This window comes from Oncorhynchus nerka, linkage group LG9b (assembly GCF_034236695.1).
Source record: "Oncorhynchus nerka isolate Pitt River linkage group LG9b, Oner_Uvic_2.0, whole genome shotgun sequence".
NCBI lineage: Eukaryota > Metazoa > Chordata > Actinopteri > Salmoniformes > Salmonidae > Oncorhynchus > Oncorhynchus nerka.
This window is the reverse complement of record NC_088424.1, coordinates 8,191,266-8,214,734: the sequence shown is the minus strand read 5'-3', so window position 1 is coordinate 8,214,734 and position 23,469 is coordinate 8,191,266. Positions and strand designations below refer to the sequence as shown.

Sequence of the window (23,469 nt, the reverse complement as noted above, 5' to 3'; positions counted from 1 at the left end):
CCCAAGCTCCTGAACAGCTAATCAAATGGCTAACCAGATTATTTGCATTGTCCCCCATCTTTTCGCTGCTGCTTCTCTCTGTTTATTATCCATTCTAAGTCACTTCAACTCTACCTACATATTACCTCAACTATTATTAGTTATTTTTCTTCTTTATTTTTATTTACAGTTTATTTGAGTAAATAGTTTAACACTTATTTTTCATAAAACTGCATTGTTGGATAAGGGCTTGTAAGTAAGCATTTCACTGTTGCATTTGGCGCATGTGACAAATACAATTTGATCTCATTTTGATTTGAAGACTATGGATTGATAGTAATACCAACAGCAATTTTTACTGAATTCAATCGTCTTGAATTTGACAAAGATGTGCTCACATCAGTTATTCAATTTAATTTAGTTAGCTTGTCAGAAGTAACAGTTGCTAAAATATGATTTGTGAGAAATAGTATATGGAATTTTGTTGTAGATCCATTAAACCTCTCCTTGATTGTAAGCATACAAGCACTATTTGGTGAATGGGTAAATCCCAAAGCTGTTCCAGGACTTGCTGTGATTACTCAAATCTGAATTGTATAAATTGTCTTTCTGCCGACGTGATGGACAAGATTCACAAAAACTCAAAAAGATCATCCAATTCAGGAGCTGTTTCAATAACATTGTCTACAAACGTATTAATTACATTTGCAAAATGGACACTAAAATTTGCAAATAGTGAGGGATGTGTTCTAATGCAGAGCTACTGAAACCTAGAAAAATGATTGCTTTTGAGAAAGTATATATTTTTAAAAACTGTGTCCATTTGAATGGACATCTATTTCAGTAAGGTACTTACTTTATTAGCCAGAAATGATTTGAAGGCGCAATGCAGAGCTGGTACTGTACATCGTTGATCAATAAACAAATTCTTATTTCCTGTATTATCTCACAGACAGTGACTGTATAATCTCACAGACAGTGAAGTGTTATGCGATATTATAGGTGTGACTATAGTATGGAATTGGTTTCAACTCCATGTTAAATAAAAAATCTCCCTAAAGTTTATCTAAGCCAGTATTACATCAATGTCGATGAAACTTCATAAATTACCCTTATCGGAGGTACACAACACTCCCCCGCCTCTAGTCATGAGCCGTTCAGCCCTTACCGAAAACCACATACCGGATTTTTAACAGGGTCATTAGCATTAGGAAAAAATATTATATTTATTGAGGATGAAAAGGGCAGTTTTTATGGAGCAGTGTGGATAAAGGTCAAATTTGGAGTACAGTGGCAATTCCCATCCTTGCATTGAGGTACATTTTCTGACCAATATCTCACGCCGGGTCCACGGCGTCTTAATGTAACTGAGATTGCGTTCCGACCCCAGTGCATCTCAGTGTAAACAAGCGTAATGGTAGGGTCGGTATCTTCTGGCACGACCCGATTAGCGCGTCGAATAAGAACGAGAATGCAGATCTAGGCGTCGAATAAGAACGAGAATGCAGTGTACATAAAGTGACCATTAGACTTGCTCCCTTTCGGACTGACTATGTTTGTAGGTGCAACAGTTCTGATTAAATTGATAATTTATCACTCTCACGTGTCAATAGAGAAACAAGGAGGTGCTAACTTTTTGTAGCATTTCTAACAATGCTAACATATTTTTTAACCTAATCTCAGAGTTCTATCTAAAACCGGGCCCAGCAACTAGGTTGCTCAGCAACTCAATAACACAGCTGGCCGGCTGTACCAAGCAAAATAAGTGTTGGAAAACAAACCTAGGCTACTGTAGAGATGTTGGTATTCAAGCTGAGGTTAATCAATAAATACATACAGATAATTGTCTAACATGAAAAAATAGTTTGGTTGTTATCAGTGATCTGTTTCCAATTTGATAAGCAAAATGAACGTGGTTTTGTAACGTTACACCAGTCAGACAAGAGCTAACGTTGGCTAGGTCGCTAACCAACAAGCAAGTAAAGCGAGCTATTTTTTTGCCAAGGAAGGTTTTTCATATAAGACTGACGTCATCTGTGTAAACTGCTGACCTATCCAGCTTGCAATGATGAATCGGCCCAGAAGCGGCCCTCTTCCGAGGGGCTGGAACTGATTGAATCGGCCCAAGTACATCAGGCCGTTTCCGCCTACCGGAATTCAGCCAAATTTGCTGGCATCTTACTAGAATCCCCCCAGAAGCAGCCCGGTGCAGTTATAAATAATACTATTATACGTTTTATCTATAGAAATTATACCCACTCACAACTTTTGAAAATAATTTTATTTATCTATTATTATTATTTTTTTACCCACTTTTCGTCAAATCCAATTGTCTTGTCCCATCGCTGCAACTCCCGTACGGCCTCGGGTGAGGCGAAGGTCGAGAGCACCAATTTGTAGGAGGAAACACCTGGAAACACCTGGTGACTGTGTCAGCATGCATGCGCCTGGCCCGCCACAGGAGTCACGACAGCGCAATGGGACAAGGACATCCCGGCCGGCCAAACCCTCCCCTAACCCGGACAACGCTGGGCCAATTGTGCATCGCCTCATGGGTCTCCTTATCACGGCCGGCACGGGTATCGAACCAGCATCTGTAGACTGCTGTGCTACTCGGGACCCCATCCAAAGTTTTTAATGCTTATCAATTGCCTGGCACAAAGTATATATATTTTTAAATACTACTTGAACAGGACTTAAAGAATTTAAGTTAAATGTACATTTTATTTTTTGATCAAAGAAACAATGAGGAAATATGGAAAAATAAAGAAATAATGAAATGTTAATTATATAAAGCAGCCTGTGAAATCCTTTGCCAGAAAGTAGCCACAATTGGCCAAAGCCCTAATTAATATATTTGGTCCAGATAACTCACACCGGAATCGGCCCGAGCTCAATCCCCGCATCCTAGCCATAAGTAATACTGCAGAAGGCCACATGACGTTGGCCGAGTCTGACTGTCAGCCGGAATCGGCCCAGATCCCCTGTGCTAGCTGGGTAGACACTTGTGTGTAATCAGAGCACAAACACATATGAACAAATAAGCTAGCGAACGTCCTTGGCTGCGATCCTTAGTTAACATTAGCCAGCGCAAGCCTGCAAAGTTATTTAATGTTAGATAGCTAACGTTAGCTTGCTTATCCAAAGTCCAGCTTGCAAGCTAACACCAGTCAGCTTGCTAGCTAGCTAAAAAAATAGGTAAAGAAAGGTAGCTAGCTATATTTGGGCATGGAAGGTTTTTACACAAATTACTTCAGCCGTTAGCAGACAACGGCTGACCTTGACACAGAAGATAGCTAATGTTAGCTAGCTAACGTCCAAATGCCCCCCCAACGCCGGATTATAGAAATGTATAGGATGCATAATTCTGCAATGCTTTAGGCTAAAAACAAGCTGTAAAAGGCACAAGAAAGATGCGGCTCTAGTTTATTTGGGGATATCTTTGTTTAGTCTTTATGATTATATGACCTTCAAAAGTAAATTACTTAAAATAGTCTTTCACTTTTGTCAAATTTTAGAATGTAAGACTGTCACAATCAATTCACCTCTCAGATAACTGCAGACAATTACTTTTGACTATCCATGCTAAATTCTACACCTATGTTAATAGTTAGTTCCAAACTGATTTGAGCTATTAACCCATAAGAGTCTAAGCTGGGGAGGGGGGTACTACTAAGCTATATGGAATTGGTTTAAGAAGGTCATACCAATGATCATTTTGCTATTTGATTTAGAATTTTAAGACCTCTTGAAATACAACAAAAATATATGCAAAAATGATTTGATAACATTTTATTTGGCCTATTACGAACGCATTGAATAACACAAACTGTATGGAACAACAGAGTCCCAAAAAACAAGTGTAGTGTCTATCATATCTGAGAGATATGTGACTCGTTTCAGGAAACTAGGTGTATGTCGCGGGTCACTACTTCACAGGAGAGCCATTTGAATGTAAACTTTTTTTAAATCAAAATGCCTTCTGAAACGTGAACTTTCATGTGCCTTAACAACAAACTTGTATGCCATCTGTAAATACAAATACGATTGTTAAATTATGAGCCTGGTTGGTTAAGCCACAGAAAAAAACAGCAACCTTCCTGCTAGCCATGATTGGCTGAGATAATGAATGGGCTGGACATGCCGAGAGAGGAGTTCAGATTGGTCTGACATATAGAGGGCTTCTGTCTATTGAGCTGGTCAGTCTGTGCTGGTAATCCTGTCAAACTCTGCTTTAAAAAAAATGTATCGTGTAGTGGAGCTGCATAAGTGTTGATCTCCACTTTCTGGAGGATCGAGTTTTGAAATCAGTGGAATTACAGTATGATAGCTAAAGAGATGGAGAAAACACCCGTCTCCGGATTACATCTTCAAACTAAGGGCAACCGTGGGATGGCATCCGTGACAGGGAGACACCATCATGCCTGATGATGTAAGATAGTCTAGCTAGCTGTATTTTCAGATATTACACGTTTCAAATGTTGACAGGAAGTGGTTTAATTTCAAGCTAAAGTGTACTGTTAGCTGATGTTAGCTGGCTGGCTCCCTAGCTAATGTTACGTGTATGATGTTATTATTCGTATCCCATAGCTGTTTGCTTGGATAGTTAGATCCTGATGTTAGCTAGCTTACATTGAATCTGGTTGGTTAGTTACCACTACCAGCAAGGCGAGGCGTAGTAACGTCATGAGCTGGCCTTATGTTAACTGTTGTTTACTTAGCTTACGTTAGCTTGCTGGCTCGCTAGCTAACGTTACGTGATGTGTATGATCTTACATGTTGTTTGCCTAGCTAGGTTCATTGTTTACCTAGCTAGCTAACTATATGTCTTAAGCTAAAGTGTACTGTTAGCTAGCTAGCTAACTTTAGCTGGCTGGCTCCCTAGCTAAAGTTACATGTACGATGTTATTATTCGTATCCCAGAGCCGTTTGCTTGGTTAGTTAGAGCCTAATGTTAGCTAGCTAACATCGAACCTGGTTGGTTAGGTCCCAGCTGTTTCATGCAGGGTAGTAACGACATGATTTGGCACTATGTTTATTGTGTTTAACTAGCAAACGTTCGTAAATTCAGTCTGAGTACGCCAGAGCGCCGAATAACCGATGAATTTACGAACGCACAACACCAATTGAGTATAGCCGGTGTCAGTAAACGTCAGCAAAAAAAGTGTAATGAAATTGTTGCCAGCAGTGCTGGTTAGGCTGTTTTCATGTTATCCAGAGGTAAACAAATCATTGGCCAGAGCGTCAAGTGTGCACTTAAGAGAGCGAAACGAGATGGGTGGGGCTAAAGCTTAAGAGGGTGTGAACAATGCTGAATGGGTGTAGACAAAGATTAGCTCTTCACTCTAGGTACCAAAACATTCAAAGGCCATTTTCTCAAAAGTGAGTTTACAAGTTTATCAACTTTCAAAGCATAATTACTTTCCCATTGTTCCTCAAAAATGGAGTGTATGATATACCATGTTGTAGTCTTTACTCTTCTCCAATGTAAAAAAAACAACAATTTCAAATGTTGCTAATTAAGACCGATTTGAGCCAGTCGGTCACATATAAGAAAGATCAGATTTTTTTTTTTTTTTTTTTTTTTACATGTATTTAACCCCTTATTTTTGTCACTAAACAGTCTCCATATATACTTCCATTTATTTTTTCAACTGGTACCAGGGGACCTTCAGACGAGTCTTGTGAGGCCTGTGGGCGTCCTAGAGCAAAACAACAACAGAAATGTTTCATGGTCTGACAAACACTGCTCTGTCACCTTTCACCACAAATGTGGAAGTGTTACATAGATATATCCAGCTCAAACTGGACAGATTTCTATGTGGATTTTATTAACACTAATTAGATTTCCGCAGGGGCGCAGACATCGACCTTAGGGTGTTAAAGGGCTACAGGCAGCAGAACAGGATTTAAACCAGCAACCCTTGCAGTTATGCAAGCACATCACCTGTGGCATAAAGGCTGATCTTTTGGCAGAGGCCAAATTAAAGGTTACAATAGCACTGCCAATATTTTAAGTTGAATGTGGTACAAATCACCTTATAGTGGGAGCACCAATTATAAGACTATGAATTACAGTAGGCTGTTTGAGAAGGTTTGAATCCTAAGCAAACTGCATGCACATTGTTTGAAGTACAATAGACCAACATAGCTACTGTAGTAGGTCAAAGCTGTTAGCTGAAAAACCTTGGTAGAGCATGGATGGAGTAGGCATTGTGGTGGTCATGTGAATTTCCTTTCTTTTTCGGCGTCAGACCAATGTCTACTTCTCACTTAAAACATTGTTTAAAATGAACAATTATTTTAATTTTGTATTTATGTCTTTAATCTGTTCTATCAATTCAATCTGTATTGTAAAATATAAACATGTAGATAAATAAACATTTGAGTCTAAAATTTGGCAAGTCTTAAAGACTGTCTGGATGCTGTATGTCTGGTCGAGAAGATGTCATATAACTAGATTACAACCAGATAATGCCATTTTGTTTCATTCCAATACATTTTTGTTATCTGGCCAGATTACACTTCTCTGGTTGTTAAAAAGACGTTAGCAAAACTTCCTCGGACTAGGGCGTCATAAAAGACAGCATAATGACGTAATTGCAAACAGTTTTACCCACTGGATTAACATCTACAAATAAACTACATTTTCCATTTTTAACCAAAAAGAAAATAAACCATTTTGGAAAAACACTAAAAACTTCAATGTTACATTTGTGAGGGGGACATTTTTTTCACTTTTGTTCATATTTCTTCAAGTGATTCACATCACTGTGATTTATTTGCCAATCTGCTCTCAGTAATATAATAAGACATTACACAATTGTTTCACTTATCGTTAAAGTTGACCTACATCATGCTACACTTTTCATTACATTCTGTGAAAATGTAATGATATTGTCACTGTTTTCTCATTTTACATACTATGTAGATTATATATTTATGGTATTATTCTAGCTGTTTTCAGATATTGTACTATTTATATAGTGATTTGTCATAAGTTTATAAGTACATACAATGTTATTATGATTTTTTTAAATTATGGAATCAGAATTTGTGATGCAATCTTGCTAGATAACCGTTTATTCTAATCTAGACATGGCATGTGCAAATTCACTTTAAGCCTATCTGCCAAATGATCTGTAACTTATCAGATCTGTAACTTATAATGCAAGAATTGGTTCTTACCATGCCTCATCACAGAACTTACTTGAGTTGTCCTGAATGTGTCATTACACGTTTTTTAAAGATGCAAAAACTACTGTATGCCAAATAAATATGTGGTGTGTCAAAGAGGAAGAGTTCTCTCTCATTTAAGGATAGTAGTGAATTAATGACTGATTTTATGTTTGAATGTATTTCTGATAGGAACTAAAACAACCTTTCAAAAACTGCACAGCATGAAAGAAGAAGGGGCATCCCTATATTGTCTATTGACAAAAAGGAAGCAGAAGTCTTTTGTCTCTGGCTTGTCATTCTTTTCCCAACTCACACAGACATTAGTAAGCAACACATGTACTGTACTAAAGAATGAGACAGGAGACTTTTGTTAAAAATATTCAGGTCAACTGTCTGTAAATGGTGCATCATCATGCAAACCATGCAAAAAAATTAAATGTATTTATATAAAAAAATAAGTATTACAAAAAATGACAGTATTTATAAGTACCATTCAAAACTGTTTTCTTTTTCCTGAAACCTGAACATTGCAGGCTCTACGACAAAAAGAATGCATGCGGTACATGCAGTGCGGTTTGCTTTGCAGCGATAAAGGTTTGACGTATATATTTATATTAATGCTATATACTTTTTCATCTTAGCTTTATGTATGTTGTGATGAGTGCGCTGTACTGTACAAAGTCTGTTAACTATACAAACGGTGTCTTTTCTTTTGTGTGTGTACGCAGTCTTGAGACCGTGGCTTTCTCTGGGCCATTGGGTCACACAATATGTGTAGGGTGTAAACCAAAATGAGTCAGGTTTCAGTGTCAATTAAATCTGGATTGAATTGGGGTCTATGGGGATAAAGTCTATCCAAACTGACTTAGGTGTAGAGACATGGATTTCACCCAAAATAATTGACATGTGCCGATTGAACTCGCACATGGCGTTGAGTTCATTGATGTCCGTTTAACCCAAAGACGACTGGCTTTTAGAGGCATGGGCTTAGGGGCTTAAGGTTGTCGATTTGACTCAAACTAAATAAGGGTTGGTGAGGAGGTGTAAGATTAAGGAATAAAAATGGTGAGCGATTCAGGGCGGTGTGTTCCATACAGAATCAGGGAAGCCCTCTCCTGTGGATGACATGGGGAGTTGCCCCCCACCCCCGCTGGGCGTGAAGGGTTCCGTGTCGGTGTCTGTCTCCCCCTCTGCCAGGTAACGGCTGTCCTGCAACCTTCCCGACCCCCCTGCTGTCCCCAGCGCGGGGTCCTCCCTATCCTCGCGCTCCCCCGATATACTGAACCCACTGGGTGAGCGCTCCAGCTCCTCGTGGTTCACAGAAAGCATAGATAGCGGCGAAGTGTCCGTCACCGCTCTCTGCCCCATGGTCCTGCCCAGCCCCAGCGTGAGGTGCTCCGTGTAGGGACTTTGTGGCCCATGCCCTCCATCCCGTCCAGCCACCTGGGGGTCCAGGAGTGAGCTGATGGGGAGTACGTTGGGCCGCTCTGTGAAGGTAGGGATCGGGGCTAGGTGGTGGCCAGGTGGGACTGGGTCAGGGGGGATGTAGCCACCCCCAGGCAGCCCCAGTCCTCCAACTCCTTCCGCCCCTCCAGCTGCAGCACTGGGCTCCCTGCGGCAGCTGTAGTAAGGCGTCACTTTGCTCACAGGCACCTGGTAGGACATTTGGGGGCATGTCTCGGTGTAGTTGAAGAAGACCTGGCGGATCTCAGTGTAGCCACAGCCCTCCTTGCCGTCAGAGCCTGTGTTGCCTGTCACATGGTCAAGGGGCTCCGTGGTCATGTGGGCGGCGCCAGCCGAGTCCACCTGCAGGTGCTCAGTGTGCTGGATGTGCATGTCCACCAGAAAGTCCAGCTTCTTCTCCATGTCCTCCACCTGAGACAACACAACAGTTACTCACCTACATACTGGAACTACTACAATCCTACACTCTTTTTTTCCTAAAAGTTCCAAAAGGGTTCTACTGAGGGATAGAGTTCTACAAAGGTCCATTTTCATCTGAAGACCCCTTTCTTGGAGACGAGGGTTCCTTGTAAGGCAACAGGTTCTACCTCAAATCTTTTTCATTCTAATAACTATTTTTGGAAGAAGGGCTTCTTTGATGATTTTTTGGAAGGATAGAAGGGTTCTACATATACATATTGTTTTCTCTTTTAAATAGTGACGGAGCATTAGTGCCTTAGCATCAGGAGTTTAAGTAATCTGATATGTTTAAGATAGGTGTGAGAACGTTTTAAAAACTATACCTATATGGGACTTTTTGTGCATGCCGCTGGTATTCCCTTAATCATTTTACATATACAGTACTGACATAGTGATATGATTTATGTCTTTCAAATTAGTATTTTATTGTGCAGAGAGTAGAGGAATTGAAGGGAGTATGAGTCAACCAGCAGTGTGTTGTATGGTACACAGCAAATTGGCTTATTTGACATTGTGTTGATTTTTCCATATAACATTTCTAGTGTTGATTCAGAAGTTAAATGAATTTAACACAGTGGTGTAAAATAATCCCAGTGTTGGTGTTAGAGATTCTCCGGTACTTTTGTATACTTTTTAGCCAGTAGTTTTGAAAGTAGTGCTCACGAGCCAAAAATCACATACTACATCACACATGTGCCATTGCCTTCTCTTTCGCTCTGCTGTGTGTGCATCTTGCTAGCTGTCACTCAAATGGCAAGTGGCTGAACCTCATTGGCTGGAACTCGCATTGCTATAAGGCTGGCCCACGTGGAGGGAAAATTTAAGGGAAAATGGTGCTGTAGAGCTTCCAGTAAACAGTCACTTTTAAACTAGGGATAGCTCATGCTCATAGATCACGCATGTATGAACTACACAGTTTAGATGAGTTAGGTAGTCTCATTACTCACACTTCTCTACCCCCCAGCAGTTATTCTGAATGCAGGTTGAGGGTGAATTAAAGTTCCAAATGTTGGATATCCTCACTCAGGCTGGATTCTAATAGGAATAACATATAACTTCGCCAGCATAATGTGACTTGCAGGCCTGATATGGCCTGTAAACCAGGAGTTTCCTCACACAACTGTGTTAGGGTACAGCAAGGCCATCAAAGAAAGGCCTTATGATATGTTATAGATTGTCATAATGAGTTTAATTTTAAAGGCTAATAAGGCCGCTGGAACCCTACATGGAGGGTTCAAGGAACAACTCTTCAAAGATGAAAGGTTTATTGGTAGAACCCTTCTTAGAGGATTCTATGAAAAACAATCTACCTAGGGTTATTTGTAGAACCCTCTGCAAAGGGTTCTAAATAGCACCAAAAGGGTGTGGATGTGGAACACCAAAATGATGTGGAACACCGAAATGGAACACCAAAAACAAATTTGTTTACATCCCTGTTAATTAACATTTATTATTTTCTCTATTTCTCTACCATCAGTTTCATCAGCTGTCCGGATGGTTAAGACCAGCCACCCGGACAGCTGATGAAACTGAGGAGTATTTTGGTCTGCAATAAAGCCCTTTTGTGGGGTAAAACTCATTTTGATTGGCTGGGCCTGGCTCCCCAGTGAGTGAGTCTGGCTCCCCCAGTGGATGGGCCTATGTCCTCCCAGGTCCACCCATTGCTGCGTCCCTGACAATCATGTAAAATACATAGATTAGGGCCTAATGAATTGATTTCAATTCTCATTTTATTGTATTCATTTGTTTATATTTTTATTTTTAAATTTTTAAACTTTAGTTTATTCAGTAAATATTTTCTTAACTCTATTTTCTTAAAACTGCATTGTTTTTGTAAGTAAACATTTCACGGTAAGGTTGTACGTGTTGTGTTCGGGGAATGTGACAAATAACATTTTATTTGATTTTATATTCTTATATGAACTATAACTATAATAGTTTCATGTTGTGTTTAGATTTTTGTTCAGTATGAATGGATTATTGTCTACCTGCCTCTCAATTTCCCTACCTATCTGCAATCTAATGTCCCAAAAATCTACATTTCCTAACCTTCTTCTTCCATTCCAAACTACTTCTCTGATAGAGTTCAGTATGTCAAATCAGAGGGCCTGTTGTCCGGGCCTCTGGCAGTCTCTATGGGGGTGCCACAGGGTTCAATTCTTGGGCCGACTTTCTTCCCTGTATACATCAATGATGTCGCTCTTGCTGCTGGTGAGTCTCTGAACCACCTCTACGCAGATGACAGCATTCTGTATATGGCCCTTCTTTGGACACTGTGTTAACAACACTCCAGACAAGCTTCAATGCCATTCAACTCTCCTTCCGTGGCCTCCAACTGCTCTTAAATACAAGTAAAACCAAATGCATGCTCCTCAACCGATCGCTGCCTGCACCTGCCCGCCCGTCCAGTATCACTACTCTGGACGGTTCTGACTTGTGTGGACAACTACAAATACCTACGTGTCTGGTTAGACTGTAAACTCTCCTTCCAGACTCACATCAAACATCTCCAATCCAAAGTTAAATCTAGAATTGGCTTCCTATTTCGCAACAAAGCATCCTTCACTCATGCTGCCAAACATACCCTCGTAAAACTGACCATCCTACCGATCCTCGACTTCGGCGATGTCATTTACAAAATAGCCTCCAATACCCTACTCAATAAATTGGATGCAGTCTATCACAGTGCCATCCGTTTTGTCACCAAAGCCCCATATACTACCCACCACTGCGACCTGTACGCTCTCGTTGGCTGGCCCTGGCTTCATACTCGTTGCCAAATCCACTGGCTCCAGGTCATCTACAAGACCCTGCTAGGTAAAGTCCCCCCTTATCTCAGCTCACTGGTCACCATAGCAGCACCCACCTGTAGCACGCGCTCCAGCAGGTATATCGCTCTCGTCACCCCCAAAACCAATTCTTCCTTTGGCCGCCTCTCCTTCCAGTTCTCTGCTGCCAATGACTGGAACGAACTACAAAAATCTCTGAAACTGGAACCACTTATCTCCCTCACTAGCTTAAAGCACCAGCTGTCAGAGCAGCTCACAGATTACTGCACCTGTACATAGCCCATCTATAATTTATCCCAAACAACTCCCTCTTCCCCTACTGTATGTACTTTGCACGCCATTATTTCTATTTCTACTTCGCACATTCTTCCACTGCAAATCTACCATTCCAGTGTTTTACTTGCTATATTGTATTTACTTCGCCACCATGGCCTTTTTTTTGCCTTTACCTCCCTTGTCTCACCTAATTTGCTCACATCGTATATAGACTTATTTTTCTACTTTATTATTGACTGTATGTTTGTTTTACTCCATGTGTAACTCTGTGTTGCTGTATGTGTCGAACTGCTTCGCTTTATCTTGGCCAGGTCGCAATTGTAAATGAGAACTTGTTCTCAACTTGCCTACCTGGTTAAATAAAGGTGAAATAAATCAAATAAAAATGAATTTGGAATTGTGTTACATGCGGCCACTTTTGAGGTCTGAAAACATCTGAGAAACTTTGATTTTGGAGTGTATTGTCCCCTTACATGTTGTTCTAAAATTCTTGCAAGAATGTTTCAGATGAAATGCATGTTCACTCAGATGGATATCCAATTGAAAGTGTTCCCTCATATAAAGCATTTGGATTGATATGGATATATATGGATATGGACATTTTAAAAAACATATAGATGAGCTGGTTAAGAAGCTAAGATTAAAAGTTGGCTTCTAATACAGAAACAGATCCTGCCTTTCTCTAAGCAGTAGGAAGCAGATTATTCAGTAAACCTTTTTATCCGTTCCTGATTATGATGATATTATTTATCAAAGTGCAGATGCTACTACTCTTAAACCTTTGGATGCCATCTAACATCGTGCCCTTCGTTTCATTACAGGTGACAGATCTGATACTCATCACTGCATCTTGCATCAAAAGGTTGGCTGGACTTCACTAAAAACCCATAGATCTCTACATTACTCCCTTTTTATTTACAAGGTTCTACTTCATAAACTTCTGTCTTACCTAACTGTGCTGTTGAAGTATAGACACCTGAGTTGCCTAACCTGTTCACATAATTGGTTAACTCTTGAGGTTCCTAGGGTCTCCACCGAGCTAGGTAAATCTGCTTTTAGTTTAAAGTCCCGTATTGCTGGAACAATATTCTAAATACATTTCATCAATGTTCTGGTGCCGTTCGGGCAGTTTAGAGTATTGATTGGGGACTTATTTGTGGAGGAATGTAACTGTTTTTGCAGGTGAATTATGATGTTTTACTTGTGTTTCCCATGACAGTGTTTAAAAAAAAAATGCGTATGCATATTTTGGATATAATATGTATATGTGTTGTATTGTGCAGGGCACATCTGAAAAACAGACATAGGTCTCAGGAGCACAACTAGAGAAAAAGGATGGAACATGGACTGATAAGGCATTTTCTGTACCTGTCTCTCCACTCTGACAAATCTACCCATCATGCTTTGGTCTTGGTCAGCATCTGGAATGGATGCTTTGGCTAGATAGGACTCATGCCTGCAACACATTTAGGGATTAATACAGTTTGATCAGAGCAATGCAGTACAAGATGCAAGCACCACACATTAGTATAAATAATGCAAGATTGTATGACGGTGGGGCAAAGTTTTGACAGAAAATGACTTTGCAGTCAGACCTTGGTGACTGTTGAGTTGGAAAGGCAAATGGGTTCTGTTTGTTTTGACTCTTCTTATGTTTCGGGGTCAGAGGGGCACCAGGGGCGAGGATCATGTCTATTCTGAAAAGAAGAAAAAAACAAGAACAGATAACATTAGTATGAACAGATATTGTGATATGGTTTCAACACAAAGAATCATGGGCTCAAATGTTCTCCGCATAAATAGCACAAATGCTAAGTGCAACGAAAGGATTAGTTAAACTCTCCTTTTTTACACAGAAGTTCATGGCGGAAAGTCAGTTTAAATGTATATGCCTGAGGTTGAGAGGCCTCGCCTTTGGATACAGGTCAGAGAATTAATTGAAATGCAGTTCTTGAATTAGAAATATTGTCTAAATATTGTCTAGGAATTGTGAAATAATTTGTATTAATTTGATATTTTGTCTGGATTAAAATGCAATTGAAGAAAAACAGACCACAGCATCTCACAATTACACAGCATGCACTGAATTGGTGCCCTGTTTACTTAAAGCATGTAAACTTTCACCACCTTGGATCTCATGAACATTATAAACATCAAATTGAAATTTGTCAAATGCGCTGTACACAACGGGTGTAGACCTTACTGTGAAATGCTTAGTTACAAGCCAACAATGCAGTTCAAGAAATAGAGTTAAGGAAATATTTACTAAATAAACTAAAGTTAAAAAACAAACAGTAACGAGACTATGTATGTGCGGGGGTACAGGTTAGTCGAGGTAATATGTACATATAGGTAGGGGTAAAGTGACTATGCAAAGATATGAAGATATGAAACAGCAAGTAGCAGCAGTGGAAAAAACAAAGGGGTGGGGGCATCAATGTAAATAGTCCGGGTGGCCATATGATTAATTGTTCAGCAGTCTTATGGCTTGGGGGTAGAAGCTGTTAAGGAGCCTTTTGGTCCTAGACTTGGAGCTCCGGTACTGCTTGCCGTGAGGTAGCAGAGAGAGTCACTTGGGTGACTGGAGTCTTTGACAATTTTTTTGGGCCTTCCTGTAATGTAGATGCTGGGAGTCGAGAAGCAGGTGCAGGTGGTAGGTTTAATATAACGAGTAACATAAACTCAGCAAAAAAAGAAACAGCCCTTTTTCAGGACCCTGTCTTTCAAAGATAATTCGTAAAAATTCAAAATAACTTCACAGATCTTCATTGTAAAGGGTTTAAACACTGTTTCCCGTGCTTGTTCAATGAACTATAAACAATTAATGAACATGCACCTGTGGAACGGTCGTTAAGACACTAACAGCTTACAGACAGTAGGCAATTAAGGTCACAGTTATGAAACCTTAGGACACTAAAGAGGCCTTTCCACTGACTCTGAAAAACACCAAAAGAAATATGCCCAGGGTCCCTGCTTATCTGCGTGAATGTGCCTTAGGCATGCTGCAAGGAGGCATGATGACTGCAGATGTGGCCAGGGCAATAAATTGCAATGTCCGGACTGTGAGACGCCTAAGACAGCGCTACAGGGAGACAGGACGGACAGCTGATCGTCCTTGCAGTGGCAGACTTAGGCTGAGAGAGGCTGGACTGAGGGCTTGTAGGCCTGCTGTCAGGCAGGTCCTCACCAGACATCACCGGCAACAACGTCGCCTATGGGCACAAGCCCACCGTTGCTGGACCAGACAGGACTGGCAAAAAGTGCTCTTCACTGACGAGTCACGATTTTGTCTCACCAGGGGTGATGGTCGGATTCACATTTATCGTTGAAGGAATGAGCGTTACACCAAGGTCTGTACTCTGGAGCGGGATCGATTTGGAGGTGAAGGGTCCGTCATGGTCTGGGGCGGTGTGCCACAGCATCATCGGACTGAGCTTGTCGTCATTGCAGGCAATCTCAACGCTGTGCATTACAGGGAAGACATCCTCCTCCCTCATGTGGTACCCTTCCTGCAGGCTCATCCTGACATAACCCTCCAGCATGACAATGCCACCAGCCATACTGCTTGTTCTGTGCATGATTTCCTGCAAGACAGGAATGTCAGTTTTCTACAATGGCCAGCGAAGAGCCCGGATCTCAATCACATTGAGCACGCCTGGGACCTGTTGGAGGGTGAGGGCTAGGGACATTCCCCCCAAAAATGTCCGGGAACTAGCAGGTGCCTTGGTGGAAGAGTGGGGTAGCATCTCACAGCAAGAGCTGGCAAATCTGGTGCAGTCCATGAGGAGGAGATGCACTGCAGTACTTAATGCAGCTGGTGGCCACACCAGATACTGACTGTTACTTTTGAATTTGACCCCCCCCCCCTTTGTTCAGGGACACATAATTACATTCCTGGTAGTCACATGTCTGTGGAACTTCAGTTTATGTCTCAGTTGTTGAATCTTGTTATGTTCATACATTTACACATGTTAAGTTTGCTGAAAATAAACGCAGTTGACAGTGAGAGGATGTTTCTTTTTTTGCTGAGTTTATAACGATACAAAGTAGACGTAGTGTCTAGTAATCAACAACAGAAACAATACTGCTTGGTGAAAGAACCTAAGGGAGTGCAATAACAATAACAATTCTCGGTCTTAAATTGTATTGTTTATTTGCGTATTAGGGTACCTAAGGATTTATTATAAATGTTGATTGACTTGTTTGGAAAAGTTTATTGGTAACGTTTGAGATTAATTTTGTATGCATTTTGACCGATGGAAACCGAGTGGATTATTGACTGAAGCGGATAAACTGAGTTTTTATAGATATAAAGAAAAAATTATCGAACAAAAGGACCATTTGCAATGTAACAGACCTTTTGGAGTGCCAACAGAAGAAGATCTTCAAAGGTAAGGCATATATTATATCTCTATTTCTGACTATCATGTCTCAACTCCCTGGTTGAAAATGATTTGTTATGCATTTGTGTACTGGACGCTGTCCTCAGATATTCGCATGGTTTGCTTTCGCCGTAAAGCCTTTTTGAGGCTTTTATTTTGGTTTATTGCACTTGTGATTTCATGAAAGTTTAATATTTATAGTGATTTAATTTGAATTTGGCTCACTGCCATTTCACCGGATGTTGGCCGGTGGGACGCTACCGTCCCACCTATCCCAAAGAAGTTAAATGACGATAGATAAATGGCTGGTTCTTTTTTTATTGACACCGGAGGCTCCTTGACTTTGACGTGAAGCGGAAAAATTATTGCTCTATTTTCATTTTGGACCTTTAATCCCAGGATACTGGCCATAACTCAAAAACCGTTGAGGCCTAGACACCATCTTGTTCGGGGCCAACTGCCCATTGTAATGAATTTCTTCTTCCGAAGAGGAGAGGCGAAACGGATCAGAGGACCAATATGCGGCGTGGTAAGTGTCCATGGTTCTCTTTTAATACGTTAAGATACACATGAACAACTGACTACAACAAACAAGAAATGTGAAACTCAAAACAGTCCTATCTGGTGCAAACACAGAGACAGGAATAATCACCCACAAACACACAGTGAAACCCAGGCTACCTAAGTATGATTCTCAATCAGAGACAACTAATGACACCTGCCTCTGATTGAGAACCATACTAGGCCGAAACATAGAAATACTCAAATCATAGAAAAACAAACAAAGACTGCCCACCCAACTCACGCCCTGACCATACTAACTAATACAAAACACAGGAAATAAAGGTCAGAACGTGACACCCATTATGCCAAGCCTACGGTCACCAAGTTTCGTCTTCGAAGTCTTTTCCATTTTGGAGGCCACGTCATGATTCGTGATGTTTTGTACATTTGCAATATGATTCCAATCGCCCTCTTGTGGGATTTATCGGGACAGCGGAAAAATGACCAGCATTTGATTATTTTATAAAACGGAAACCGAATGTCCGAGAGAGTTTGTTTGATGACTTCCCGGTAGATCCGGCCCTGCCGCACGGCCCGACGCCGTCCGCGAATTTTACAAACGTTTTCGGACGTCTGGTAAGGGACCGTACATTTGCAATATGGACTTTCTCACTAACCATATGGCGAATGTCAAAATGTTCCCTTATATATGGAATTGGTGGGTGGTTTGTGCGCCTCCTGAGTCGGACTAGAAGTCCACTCCGAGTTCCTCTCCTCCGCCGCCGGTGTTTTGGGTCCGCCTCTGGAATCAGTTAACCTCTTGCTTCTACTCGGGACGCTTGCGTCTCAACTAGAGCTCTGGAAATGCAAATGCGCTACGCTAAATGCTAATAGTATTAGTTAAAACTCAAACGTTCATTAAAATACACATGCAGGGTATTGAATTAAAGCTACACTCGTTGTGAATCCAGGCAACAAGTCAGATTTTTAAAATGCTTTTCGGCGAAAGCATGAGAAGCTATTATCTGATAGCATGTAACAATACACTACAACACAAAAGACCCGCAGGGGATGTAAAAAAAATAATTAGCATATTCGGTGCTACACAAACCGCACAATAAAATAGAAAACATTCATTACCTTTCACCATCTTCTTTGTTGGCACTCCTAGATGTCCCATAAACACTATTGGGTCTTTTTTTCGATTAAATCGGTCCATATATAGCCTAGATATCGTTATATGTAGACTGTGTGATAAACGAAAAAAACAGCGTTTCATAACGTAACGTCATTTTTTAAAATTCAAAAAGTCGACGATAAACTTTCACAAAACACTTCGAAATACTTTTGTAATGCAACTTTAGGTATTAGTAAACGTTAATAAGCGATAAAATTCATCAGGAGGCGATGTAAAAATCATTAGCTGTCCGTCTGGAAAAATGTCCGGCTAGAAACTCAACCAAAATATCCGGTCCTAGACCTGAAGAAATGCGCTGCCTTGCATGTGTTTGACCAAGAAAAAACTCGTAGGCAAATGACAAGACTCTAGACACCGTGTGGAAGCTGTAGGTACTGCAACCTCAGCCAATTAATTGTGGTTCACCTTTATCAAATCAAATCAAATCAAATTTTATTTGTCACATACACATGGTTAGCAGATGTTAATGCGAGTGTAGCGAAATGCTTGTGCTTCTAGTTCCGACAATGCAGTGATAACCAACAAGTAATCTAACTAACAATTCCAAAACTACTGTCTTATACACAGTGTAAGGGGATAAGGAATATGTACATAAGGATATATGAATGAGTGATGGTACAGAGCAGCATACAGTAGATGGTATCGAGTACAGTATATACATATGAGATGAGTATGTAGACAAAGTAAACAAAGTGGCATCAATGGGTTCAAGTAGCGCAGCAATATATTTTTCCATTTTCAGTGATCAGTTTTTCCTGTGCTTTTCGATGTAAATGCCGTTCTGGTAAAGCCACAGCAGTGATTTAACCAGTTTTATAAATGTCTGAGTGTTTTCTATCCACACAGACTAAGCAAATGCATATACTATATTCCTGGCATGAGTAGCAGGGCGCTGAAATGTTGCGCGATTTTTAACAGAATGTTCAAAAAAGTAGAGGGTAGAAGCAAGAGGTTAAGGCTCCCTGGGGCTGAGAACAAATGATCCACTTCGGGAAAGTCGTATTCCTGGTCGTAGTGCTGGTGAGTTACCGCCACTCTGATATCCAATAGTTCTTCCCGGTTGTACGTAATAACACCAAAAAAAGTTCTGGGCTAATAATGTAAGAAATAACATTATGACAAAACAACATACTGCAAAGTTTCCTAAGAGCTAGAAGCACGGCACCCCTCTGTTGGCACCATTTTGTTTGTGATCATAATGCTACTACCGTCTCTTATGACCGAAAAGAGCTTCTGAACATCAGAAGAGCGATTACTCACCTCGAACTGGAGGAAGATTTTTCTTTATCGAGTTTGACGCGAAGGATATACTACTTTCTTCAGACCAGACCCAAATTCTCATCGTTCGCGTGAGAAAAAGGGGTTGGAGGTCAGGGTGCCTTTGTCAAATTTAATTGGCGAACAAATAAACCTCTACTACCGTCCGTACTAATGCAATCGTTGGAAAATCAACTGGACGATCTACAATTTAGACTATCTTAACAACGGGACATTAAATACATTATGTTTCACCGTGTCGTGGTTGAATGACAATACGGATAATATAGAGCTGGCTGGGTTTTCCGTGCATCGGCAGGACAGAGCAGCTACGTCTAGTAAGACGAGGAGCGGGTGTGTGTTTTTATTTGTCAATAACAGCTGGTGCGCGATATTATCTAATATTAAAGAAGTCTCAAGGTATTGCTCGTCTGAGGTAGAGTACCTTATGATAAGCTGTAGACCGCACTATCTACCAAGAGAGTTGGTCTATATTATTCATAGCCGTCTATTTACCACCACAGACCGATGCTGGCACTAAGACTGCACTCAACCAATTCCTATAAGGCCATAAGCAAACAAGAAAATCCTCATCCAGAAACGACGCTCCTAGTGGACGGGGCCTTTAATGCAGGTAAACTTAAATCCGTTTCACCTAATTTCTACCAGCATGTCACGTTAACCAGAGGAAAAAAACTCGACCACCTTTACTCCACACACAGAGATACATACAAAGCTCTCCCTCGCCCTCATTTTGGCAAATCTGACCATAATTCTATCCCCCTGATTCCTGCTTACAAGCAAAAACTAATGCAGGATGTACCAGTGATTCGCTCAATACGGAAGTGGTCAGATGGCGTGGATGCTACGCTAAAGGACTGTTTTGTTAGCACAGACTGGAATATGTTCCGGAATTGATTCAATGGCATTGAGGAGTATACGACCTCAGTCACTGGCTTCATCAATAAGTGCATTGACTACGTCATTCCCACAATGACTGTAAGTACATATCCCAACCAGAAGCCATGGATTACAGGCAACATACTCACCAAGCTAAAGGCTAGAGCTGCCGCTTTCAAGGAGCGGGACACGAATGCAGTATTGAGGGAGAGTCTACCAGAACAGAGAGCTTATTTTAGTTCAAATCTCCTAATCCCCGAAATGGGAGAACTAAACAATATTTCTACTTTTGAGAATGTGTGAATAATCCGTGGGTAATTAAAGAGCAATCCTGTCAAAATTGTTTTATTCTGTCACATCAGAGAAGGACAGGAGAACAACACAACTGTATCTCTTAGTGTACATTTCCCAGCTGTCAGGTTTACATTTAAATATTGTGAAACGTATGTGATTAAACTTGAAACTATTTGTGAACAGATGTGATGTGATGTTACCCCATATTTTTAAGTGGGCATTGTGTCAAGAAGCAGTGCGGCTTGGTTGGGTCATGTTTCGGAGGACGCATGGCTCTCGACCTTCGCCCCTCCCGAGTCCGTACGGGAGTTGCAGCGATGAGACAAGATTGTAACTACCAATTGGATAACACGAAATTGGGGAGAAAAAGGGGGTAAAAAAATACAAGTAAATAAGAAATAAAAAAATTAATTGCGATGGATTACCAGGGCGTGTACTCAAAGCATGCGCGGACCAACTGGCAAGTGTCCTAACTGATATTTTCAACGTCTCCCTGACCGAGTCTGTAATACCTACATGTTTCAAGCAGACCACCATAGTCCCTGTGGTGCCCAAGAAAGCAAAGGTAAATTGCCTAAATGGTTACCACTCACGTCGGTAGCCTTGAAGTGCTTTGAAGGCTGGTCATGATTCACATCAACACCATCATCCTGGAAACCCTGGACCCCTCCTGTACTCCCTGTTCACCCACGACTGCATGGCCAAACACGACTCCAACACCATCATTAAGTTTTCTGATCACACAACAGTGGCCTGATCACAGACAACGATGTGACAGCATCTAGGGAGGAGGTCAGAGACTTGGCAGTGTGGTGCAAGGACAACAACCTCTCCTGCAATGTGAGCAAGACAAAGGAACTGTTCGTGGACTAGAGGAAAAGGCATGCCGAACAGGCCACCATTAAGAGAAATCGTACAATGTCAAATTGTAAAAAATAGTAAAAAAAACAAAAACAGTTACAGATCCAGTTGCAGCGTGTTCATACGAATATTTTTTAAGTGTGCTTCGGAGCTCTGCGAGATTTCTGTGATTTTCTGAAATAACACACACTCACTAAACCCTCCGTAAATCAGTCAGTTCTTAACATAAAGACTTAAAACTCAAAATTCTATAATTGCCTACCCCAAGGAGGATATGTGTTCACTTTCAGCTTCCTGTGTAAACCGGAAGTGCCTTAAAAGGGTGTCATAGGTGCTGTTTCCAAGGGTTAAAAAGCTCCGATCTTTTTAAAATTTCATATGTGTGATTAAGCAACCCCCATGAACTGTCAGTAATTTCTCCCAACAGATGTCAAAGAAAATCTCTCTCACACACACACACACAGCAAGGATGGAGTGACAAAGTGCGGTGCTTAAAGACACACAGAGCCTGCAATGGCATTTCCATATTCTCTAGGCCGTGCCGAGTTTAACAAGATGCCCCGCTTGACCGTAGCTCGCTCTGAGTGCAGCGACCGTGAAAAAAAATAGGCCCAAAATGAAGCCTGGCCCTAAATGTAATTTGCTTTTGGGTGACAGTGAGAGAACCGTTAGGGTGAGAAGCACAATTCGACCTCAGGTACAATCCTGAGGTCCTCCCGATCTGTGCAAGCCTAACCTTGACCATGTGGCATTAACCCTTAACAGTAAAACAGGGTTTTTGATCTCACAGATTACAATGACCTCTCCCCATAGGAATACATTGCCTGCTCCTCTAAAGTCAACCTGAAGCCTATGTGGGTTATGAATGCCTTATGAACCTGTCTTCGATGACAGTCCATCAGGACACTATGAGGTCTACCTGTGCCGATTCTAAGCTTCCTGAAGAAACCAGAAGTGGTTAAAATCACCCTAAACGTGTTTTTCCATACCCAACCAGCAGTTTGTGATAAATAGTGCATTCAACCCTGTGTAAATCGGTCAGTTCTTAACGTAAACACTTCAAACTCAGGATTCTATAAAGTCATACCCCAATGAGGATATGTGTTTACTTATAGCTTCCTGTGCCAACCGGAAGTGCCATAATTGGTGTCACAGGGACTGTTTCGAAGGGTTAAAAAAGGCAGATCTTTCCAAAACTTCATATGTGTGATTAGGCAACCCCCATGAACTGTAAATCAGTCATTTCTCCCATAAAATTTCAAAGAAAAACTAAATCACACACACACACAGCTTGGAAGGAGGGACACATCGGGGTGCGTAGAGACATACACTGCCTGCAATAACCTCGTTGGAACTTTTAAAGAACCGTCAGACCTAGAGTTCCGAAACATTAGAAACCTGTTCTAGACCTCAGGTCTATAGTGCGTGGTGAGTTACGTGGCTCTAGAAGGTTCTCGGACCGAGAAACAGCCTCGTACATTTGCAATAACTTCAATTTTTGCATCACGAAAATTACGACATTTAGAAATGTCCCAGAGTTGCAAGACTAGGTCCATTGCGACCGCCTCAGCCCATATAAACGGACCTCAATGTTTCTGTCCGATAGCTCATTCAAGGACCCCGTAGCAAGGCATGGAAAAAAGTGGATTTTCAGCACCAATTAGGGTCTTGCTCGGGCACCAAATGACCTATCGAGCCGAAACTTGGGATTCGGGGTCGCCTCAGCTAGGCCTACACATAACATCAGAACTGGACCCGCAGCTAGAACATAACTACATGTGCATTTGCAATATGATTCAATAGTGAAAAAAACATCACCAAATGGACGTGATGAAATCAACACAACGAGTGATGGAAAGGAATGACTATCACTGCCCGGCCATCCTGTGTTCATCAGGCCAGTCAATTTTGCATTTCTGCAGTATTT

At 41.2% G+C, this 23,469-nt stretch overlaps 1 protein-coding gene across 1 annotated transcript in view; it reads right to left on the bottom strand.

The window, feature by feature from the left end:
- Window positions 1–3,786: 3,786 nt before the first annotated feature.
- kcnq3 (potassium voltage-gated channel, KQT-like subfamily, member 3) overlaps window positions 3,787–23,469 on the bottom strand; it is a 162,755-nt gene continuing 143,072 nt past the window's right edge. The window contains exons 12-14 of the mRNA XM_065013223.1: window positions 13,742–13,843; window positions 13,515–13,602; window positions 3,787–9,033 (exon numbers count right to left, since the gene is read on the bottom strand). Of these exons, the coding sequence (XP_064869295.1) occupies window positions 8,233–9,033; window positions 13,515–13,602; window positions 13,742–13,843 (991 nt within the window). The 3' untranslated portion in view covers window positions 3,787–8,232. The remainder of the gene's footprint in view (window positions 9,034–13,514; window positions 13,603–13,741; window positions 13,844–23,469) is intronic.